General features: G+C 39.7%; 1 protein-coding gene across 1 annotated transcript in view; it reads right to left on the bottom strand.

Annotated features, from left to right (window-relative positions):
* clstn2a (calsyntenin 2a) overlaps window positions 1-9640 on the bottom strand; it is a 139119-nt gene that overhangs the window by 3297 nt on the left and 126182 nt on the right. The window contains exons 11-14 of the mRNA XM_029453535.1: window positions 4647-4813; window positions 3816-3964; window positions 595-800; window positions 1-128 (exon numbers count right to left, since the gene is read on the bottom strand). The exon at window positions 1-128 is cut by the window's left edge and continues 40 nt beyond it. Coding sequence (XP_029309395.1) covers window positions 1-128; window positions 595-800; window positions 3816-3964; window positions 4647-4813 — 650 coding nt within the window. The remainder of the gene's footprint in view (window positions 129-594; window positions 801-3815; window positions 3965-4646; window positions 4814-9640) is intronic.

Genomic DNA, 9640 nt, shown 5'->3' with positions numbered 1-9640 from the left:
GTGTTTTCCCAATAAAGCGCTGTGATGGATCTCAAGACTCTCTCTCTCAATATTCAGTTCTTCCCCAATTACCAGCACATCGCAGTAGTCCAGGTTATGCATCACCTCCATCACACCTGGTCTGCGGGCTGTATGCATGGACACAAAATTACAGAAACATTTGTTATGTGCGCAAATAGATTCAAAATGATGAATTACCAAATATCCCGTGCAACTAAAGGAATTAACTGAATATTACTACAAGGCTGGTAGAGCTGCAATCATTAAAGTATGTTTCATGTTAAAATGGCAGAAAATGCTGTTTTCAGCCTCTCAAATATGGAGATTTCCTGCTTTTCTCTGTTTCATATCATATTAAACTACATTTAATTAACTATATTTGGGATTGGGACTGTCAAAACAAGACATTTAAAGATTTAACTTTGAACTTTGAGCTACTGGGATGGACAATTTTCACTTTTTTCATTTTATAGACCAAATGTTTAATCTAAATAATAATTGGCAGATCTATATTGAATATAATTGTTAGTTGCAGCCCAAAAGACTGGTATGACCCGAGAGCATCTTAAAAACACAGACAGCCTCTCCACTCACATCCACCGGAGCTGTCTCCCTTCATTACTCTGCTGGTGATGTGAAGCTCTTTGAAGGGTGCCACACCCAGTGGGCCCCGCAGGTCACTGGCGGGCCTGACGAGCCGATTAGATCCTGTAATGGTGATTCTCGGTTCACTGGGCGGCAGGACCATAACCACTGACTTGGTGTCTGGGATGGAGAGACATGTGTCCTCGCCGAAACACCTGGCACACACACACAGAAGAAGAGAGAGGTTACAGGTTTTTAGTATTCTGGGTGGAGAAATAAAGGAACAGACAACAAACAGAAAACATTTGCTAAAGCCCCTGAAAACTTGGTTTCAAATCGAAAGTATTTCTCCATGAAATTAAATATTCATGATAAAGTATGAAAAAAAAACCATCCTCACTTATTTTGTTAGGAGTTTAACACTACACAACTAACCTGACCTCATCAGGACTGTATGGGTGGGGTATAATCAGATTTTATTGACAGTAGCCTGGCAAAAAATATGCCTGCTCACTTCAAACCAGTAAGAAGAGCAAGGACAAAAACACAAATACACACATCTCTTGTGTAAAATAGCAACTCATGACTCTGACTCATGTAGAACCCGATCCCTCTTCAGAAGAACCTGCCAGGGAAAAAGGTTTGCAGGCCTTTAAGACAACTGATTACCACTTCTTAGGTTTGTTAAATGTGATACAGGTGATACACTTATTTGCCTTATTAGGACATACAAATGCATACTAAATCAAAGGACTTAGTTACATGTTTTTGAGGATTTTGGATAATGTGAATTTCACCTACTAGTTCCAAATCCTAAAAAAATTATAATAATCACATAACCGAGCCCCAACCACGGGATAATCTTCCTCTAATTCGACATCTTAATTTCTCCCAAAAGTGATCGTTTTGTTTTCAGTTATGAACATAAAATGTTCACCATACCATATTGGTATTCGCTTCAGTAATCCCCATGTATGTACATGTATGTTTGGTAATAAACAAAATAACTTTTTCACATAATTACTATATAGAGTCCCATTTAAACGGGAGCCTCCCTCCCACAGGGGATTAGTAATGTACCAGGACAGCAAAATAAAGTACACTGTTATGTTAAAAGCGTTGAGTAACATTTTGAAGTGAATGCAAATTCTGCTTTCGCCCATACAGAAATAAATCTCAAAAAGGAAAACATAATCCCTTTGAAAAGAAGCATAATATACAAAGACGGATGTTAGTTTCGATTCTGCCAGGCTTGTTTGAAATGCTAAATCCACTGACTGAAGTCACAATCATCATTGCACTACTGCTGCTGCCTGTCAGGACTTGTAACGCAGAAACAAAGAATAGCTTTCAAACAACACAACACCTTCAGGAAGAATATCAACAATGTGTAATTGGACTACATATTATTGTTTTTGCCTCAGTCACAGATGGCAGATTCAACATATCTGCTGCTGAGTGTAAAGGCGGATCTATCTGTCTTTATCTCGAGGGGAGCTGTGAAGTGTTGCTCAGAGTTAGACAGCCTGTATTGCTGCTCCCCGAGCTCGCCTCACTTTATCGACCAGCACACGTCTAAGCTGATTTGACCTGTCTGTGATTGCTGCTCAACAAATGAACAGGCGCTGGATGGGTGAGGAGACGGGAACAGACACATGGACAAGTGCTCCCGTACACACATGCAGCAAAAACACACACACACACACACTAGCATACAAGCTGCGTTAGGATGAACAAATACTTTAAGAGTGAGGAGAAGAAAGCACACACACAGATGCAATCAAGCATGTTACATTCAATGTGATGCAGTTGTGAAGAAGTGAAGTATTTTCCTCTTTCGTTCTCTTGTTAAAAGTACACTAAGTATTCAGTTGTTTCATGATTTACAGTTTACAGTATATACAGTACAGTTCATGTGTTTCTGATAATACAATGAGAAAATAAAATCCAGTTAAGCTAGCAGGAGCACGTTAAGGGGTCAGTCAATTATTACGTTTTCATATTTCACATGTGTAAGTGGCATTAAAGAAAATGTCAGGGGGTCACCAAAAGATTAGTATTGATCCTTTTAATATCCTTTGAAAATATCAAGGTGCCAGCCTTGATCATGATGAGTTGGTATGAACCAGTGTTTTTTATTTGATTTCATTGCAAGGCAGTATGTCAAGACAATGTGCTTTGGAAAAACAGACCCACTGACATCACCATCCGTGTGAGTGGACAAAGTCTATTCACATAAATTCAGAGATAGAATCACAGAAAGACACACAGAGGAAAACACTGACAGAAAATGAAAGAAAGAGAGATTGAAAAAAGAAATAAACAAAAAGCAAGGACAAGTTTAGACAAGTAGACGCTAGTAAGATGGTCTCTCTGTTCAGCAGAAGGCTTAATGTCCTTAACGGCCAGCTGCTCTGTCTAATAGTTTTTACACTAATGACCCATCCTTGCCATCTCACTGGGAATTCTGAAGCTTAAAGACAAAGACAGAAACAACACATCTGAGGGAGCCTTCATCTAATACTTTAACACTCCTCTGGTTGTTTGTAGCTTACGGGATTTGACAAACTTGTCTTATGTGTGCATCATTTCACGTTAGTGCTCTAGGGATAGTTAAAGACCCCACACTTTATTCAACAACTGGATACCTGCAAAAGGTGTCTCATTAGTGGTCACTAAAAAGATTTGTGTCATAAAGTTAAAATGCAAACCCCACACACATACACAGTATGAAGCAGCAGATCTGTACGTCACAATTATATTTATACGGTTGAATGAGTTTCTGCTGTTTCCAGTGGCTACATTGTAAATACAATGACACTGAGTTTTATTTTACCGTTTAGCTGTGCTTTTCATCAATTTCGATGCAACTAGTCGTGGTATTTATTAGTGTGAACATGGAAGTGTCTACTGTTTTATATCCTATCGATGATGGCAACAGCATCATAAATGGGTCCCTTTGGTGTCTTCTCACTTTAGTGGCTGGTTTGAGAGTAAACTTCAACGTCTCTGATTTAAACATCACAGCAACAGAATATTTAAAAACCTTGTGGGATGGTGAACAGCAAAGAGAAAAGTTTTGAGATGTGATCTTGAGCAACTGCTCAGTGACAGCGACTGAACTGGGCAGCGCTGACAGCGGATATGAAAATGTAAAACTGAGTAAATGTGAAGCTGGATGTTCAAAAAGAGTGAGTGAAACTGCACCCTCCAAGTACATGTGCACTTACTGTACTGTGGTGGTGATGTGTAGCCGTCGGAGGCCTGACGTAGGGAACTGGCGAGAGTTAATGTAGGAGACCTTCGTCATGGCCGTGTTGATGCTGTCCAGATCCTCTCCCTCCACCACCAGCACAGACTGGGCGGGGTTAAAATGGAACTGGACACACAAATAAACATCTTTATATTGTAGCTCAAGGACATTATTTGTGTCTTGGCTTGATGAGGTACATCAAAATATTATACTAGACTGTTTGATATCAAAGGATGTGTGTCATCGAGTAACATCCTGTTCGGCTTAAAAGTGACTCATGAATCCTGACTTCTTCTGTCGTACCGCTAAGGTGGTGGCTAGGGATCGGACGATATACAACAACTCACAATAAGTTGATTGTGGTGAATTTCCATTCTCGGGATAATTGTGAATATCTTCACGAGTGACTTGAAGAAGCTGCTAGCTCGCTGATATGGTAGAGAAGTGAAAAATAGCGTCATTATAAATACATTATTATGCATTTATCCTTTATTTATGCAGGGGGACGTTATGATTTATGACTACTGTACCTTATTGATTAATTGATTGATGATTGTTTGTTTTTCACCAAAAAGGATGTTCACTAAAAAGAAAAGATGTAAGGTAAAGTGACTCCAGTTGGTTTTAGTCTCATTTTAAGAGTTTTAAGCATATTTTGGTGATTACCAAGATAAAATTCTGAATATTGTATTTTTTTTGGCCAAGATAATCGTGACCATTACATTTTCATACTACCAACCAAAGCTGAAAGTGTAGAGTCTGTGTGTGTTTGTGTTGTGTGTGCGTGTTTTTGTGTGTTTTCACGCACCTTGATGTCCTTAGCCAGGCTTTCAAGGGAGTTAATATCAAGGCCTTCTTTGCAGGCCTGCAAACAGGAAATAACCTTCTGGGTTTCAATGCGGCCTGGACGGATTGTCAGACCTGACAGGCTGCCACGGAAGTACTGGGTGAACCTCGGGGTCCCTACTTCACCACCTAATGGGAGAGTGAGAGAGGAGAGAACGATAAGTAGGAGGGTTAAGAGCAGAAGATGAAAGGAAGAGAGGAGAAGTGGGGCAAAAAGGGTCAGGTGGATAGATACAGATTGGGTATGTCACAATGTCAGCCAATTCATAGCCTCACGATTTCCTTGTCTTTTTTCCTCTGCCATGTACTAACTCTCCTCTCCTTTCAGATCCTGCCACTCCCACCCGCACTGCAGTAACCCCTGTTTTCTGCCATTCTCCACCACCTAACCTCCCCACCCACCAGTTCACACTCCCCTATTAGCCCACTAGCATACATACTGGTCAACATCCTTTAATTCCTCGCCAGATTGTCTGCTGTTCTGCCTTAGCCTTCCAGCCTCTGCCTGCCTTTTGGACTTGTGCTCTCCAGCCTGATCCCCTGATTGGATACATTTGGTTTTGACTTGTGCCTGTTTTCGACCTCTATGAACTTGAACTTTTTATTTCACTGCCCTAGTTTCAGAGTAAAGCTTTTGGGTTCAAACCTGTTTTTACTGAGCCTTTGCGGAGTAAAAGAGACAACAACATGCATTATGTATGTTTCCATGGGAAAAGCATGCACACTTTTCCCAAAATAACATCTGTGAATCTGCTTCAGAAAAAGCTTACAAGACCCAGTGGATAGCAAGCTATGAAGAATTTAGAGGTTATTTTTCCCTAAGTTCAAAAAGGAGGTAAGAAAAGCAGCATGCGTTACAACTCTGGCACTAATTCAGACAGGAAATACATGTAATTGAATCAAACTGACACACTGACATTGTGTTTTCCCTTTTCTAATGGAGGTTTCATTAACATATTTTAGGTCAGGAATGTTCAACTGATTCAGATGACAAAAGAATTTAAAAATATGTTATATAACTCATAATCAACTCATACTATTTATGTTGTTGGAGCAGTTGGCAACAGTTTCTTAATGATGACACAAAGCTACCTAAGAACAGGTAGCATTAAGTTAGTCTGCGATACGCAGTGTAACGCGTGCTTGTCCTTTCTGCAGCTGTAGCAAAGAGTGTAAGAAATACATCCTTCCATGCAAAATAAATGGAAACTCTAGTGCAAGCCCACACAGTGGCACAGCATGTATGTTCACTGCAGTCTGTGGGGTCAGCTCCATCACAAATTCTATCAAGCCCTGACATCTTCTTAAGTGTGTACGTTTTTCATACAAAGTACCCGATTTCTCAGTAGAAATTGCCTGCTCTGCCCTGCGGGGCAATTTCACCACTTTTGATGAAGTGTGTCATTTTGAATTAAAAAGTTATAGTGTGTATTTTAGGTCATCTATGGCTTATACGTTTTGACAAAGTCTATGAAATGGTGGTCAAGTCAGGTCGAGTCTCCAGATTGTATCTCAGCTGACATTTATTACTATTCTGTATCAGTCAGTGGCAAATACAAATATGTCTAATATCCTCTTTTGAAATGACACATTTAGATCTTTATAGTTTATAGTTTTAGTTTAGTTAGTTCTTTAACAAGGTTTCTGCACACTTCTTGAAAACAAATGTAACACTCTTTAAGACAGAGAAAATGTAATTCTCTTTCCACAGCAAAACAAATTCCCATTTTGGATGAGCTTTGTGCTTTAACTTGACAATATTAATAGGGATATTGTTGTTTCTCCATATATCTATCATATGTCAAAATCTTATAGTTATCAAATGAATGCAATACAAATGACCGAAAAATTCCGAAAATCAAATTTAAGACTTTTTAAGTTGTATGGGAAGATATAAATGCACTACAGTTACCACCAATTATCTGAAGACACTAATAACTTCACTGTAACTGTGTGTAGCTATCAGCGCTGATCTATGTTTTGGACTGTTTTTGCAATGGGGCTCATTTGAATAGAGAAGCGGTCGACTTCAAATGTCTGCATGTTACCTCATTTAAATATGTGCAAATAGCAGAGGAGCACCGAGACAATATTTGCTTGGCAGCGCAATTGTGCCTGCATTTCACCCTTTGCAGGTGCTTTTTGTCTCATCTGCACAGCTTTACTGGCTGCAAAAGCTGTGCAATCCTTATTTGAATTCGAACCTCGGCCTAAATCCCAAAGTTTCATACTGGTGTTCTTCAGGGCCTGAAAGTTGATTAAATAATTTAGTTTGTTGTGTGAGGTTACTAACCCACTTAATTTAACATAGCCTGGATGTTCTCCTCCTCTCCTGTACTGCACTATTCTGTAAAGCGAGGCTCAGGGGAACAGTAGGCAGTAACAGCAGACATTGTTGTGAACAGCAGCTACAGTACCAGCCAGCATGGGGCTGGAGGCATCTACTCTCTCAGCTCTGTCAATGTGAATCATTCAGGGATGTTTATACACGTCGAGCTCATAGAGAAGATTATGTCACAGGGACATCAAACAACTGCCTCCAGCATGCTAGGCAACAGGAGACTTATGCTGCACATTTGACAAAACAGTGAGATAATGCAGTAGTTCTCCTACAGTTTGAATTTAACTGCATGACATATAATAAAAGTAGATCATTAGTTTACACTATATTCAGAGGGGAAGTTAGGCTGTCTACACCACAATATTAACATGTTAATAATGAAGTAACTTTAGTATTGTCTTTAAAACAGATTATTGGTATTTGTATTGGTACTCCTTTCAATCAGAGCACCAGTCCACTTTGTCATCTGTTCATCTCCTGGAGCTCTGAGGTGCAGAGGGTGGACACTGATGATGCTGATGGACGATGGTACACATTTTAGGATGCAGTCCATGTTCTCCAAGAACCATTAGGAGCAACATGATTTGCAATAACCATGTAAACAACATTACAGCATCTGGTATGCTTTCAAACTGCAGGCATTAGAATCAGTTCATCCACAGAACCACCAAGCTGGGGGGCAGTGGAAAGTTAGACGAAACTTATCCCATCTTTGTTCCCAACTTCAGTATCCAATCAGACCAAGAGCTTGACTGGTCCGTGTTTGTTCTGTGTATGTATGCAGGGTCAAGTCCAAAAACAAACAGGAGTAACAGATCGGCTAGAAGTCATTCTGGTATTTGTCATCCCCATTTCACTACTTGTCACAAGTTCAAAAGGTCACACCTTAAAGCTGTCTTGCTACTTTACGTAGAATGTTTTACATCTAGCTGTGTTGTTAAGAGCCGACTACTAAAATGCTATGGTTGCATTTTTGTATATTGCTTTAATATAATACTACATCACATGCATATAAGTTGGATGTGGCAGCTCCAGGAAATAAACCTTTTAGAACAATTCTAGACCTTCATTAGACAATCACTACATTTACATGCACACTAATATTCCACTATTCTGAATTTGAAATGGGTCATGTAAACAGGATATTTTGTTTGGATATTCAGGATCAGGCCTTATTCGTGGGATATGCCGACATCATTCAGGTTTTAGGAACATTCTCCTGACATGTACAGTACACAGCACATTCAGCATATGCGTCTCATTTGTTTGTTTCTATAACGCAGTTTGCGACACACAGCCTCCAGCCAGCTCTTTGCGTTGTTGAGTTTAGTGGGAATATTGTCTTTTTCGGAATAAAGGCAAAAACTGGAATATTTTGTGCGTGTAAACATAGTCAATGTTATTTTATGATGTGTGCTTTTTTCCAGATGGAACAAAAGATGCTGTTGATCGTGCTGTTGTTGGAAATCTGAGGCTGTTTCTCTGTTTTCAGTAGGAGATTTGAGGAGGGGAAGAGGCTTGTTAGCAACATGTATCCCCTTGATAACCTGCCATCTGCCCTCTCCTTCCCCTAGTAGCAGAGAGAGTGCAGGTCAGAGTTTTTATTTTAGCAGAACATGTTAGTCCAGTCTGACTCATTGATCCTCTATCTAACGGATGTTTATGCATGTTAGAATCTGTGGCCCCGACCACGGCTCTGAAAGACCAGTAGCCTAACTGCTGTTTAATGATAAATCGATGGCGCTGCCATTGAGGCTTAGGTAGACAGATTATTAATTGCACTTTTTTGTGTCAGTCCCGCCCTTCAGTCAGTTTGGATCTATACTATTCTCTAAACTACATCATATAAATACTCACTTCTATACTATATGTTAGCGTATATAGAGTAGTGTGACCTTCATGATCAAAGTGGCAAGTAGCAACATCTAGTCGTGGAAGAGCGAGAGCATCATAGAGACACGCTGCTGCCTGTAATATTGCTATAATATTTCTATGATCATTCAGTAGCGTCTGTGCAGCTGAAAATACACCTCTAGATCAAGCCACCTCTGTAACAAAAATATTTTAGGTAACACATGGCTACAGTTATGGTTTTTGTCCTGCAAAAATGTATTTTGGAAGGTGTTCATGTGTGTGTGTGTGTGTGCGTGTGTGTGTGTGTCTGTGTGTGTGTGTGTGTTGGTTGGTGGTGTCAGGGCAGGAGGGTGCTGCCACTGGGCCTATACCCCTGGTCTTACGTCAAACTTGCAAACATAAAATGCTAAAAACTAAAAAGGTAATTTGAAAGATCTTTGGTTTTTATTTGAAATAACAAACCTTATAATAAGTAACAATTTTACTTAAATGTTTCACTCCCTCTGTGTGCATCAGACACTGTGTAAGTGGCACAACTGCAAATATCACCCTTATTATAGGCTTTATTATTCTTATTCTTACCTGCCCATGTATTACTTGCAAAGACAAGGTAATCACTGTGTTTTTGTGATGACAGTAGGTGTAAGTAGGAGACATTTTCCATCACCTCTCTTTCTCTCCACATGCAGAAATATTCGTCATTATTCTGCCCTTTACTCTCCTGCTTCATCTATCTGACAGATGCATTGTTGAAAGGGTTT

This window comes from Cottoperca gobio, chromosome 17 (assembly GCF_900634415.1).
Source record: "Cottoperca gobio chromosome 17, fCotGob3.1, whole genome shotgun sequence".
Classification (NCBI taxonomy): Eukaryota; Metazoa; Chordata; class Actinopteri; order Perciformes; family Bovichtidae; genus Cottoperca; species Cottoperca gobio.
This window is presented reverse-complemented; position numbering and strand designations above follow the sequence as displayed.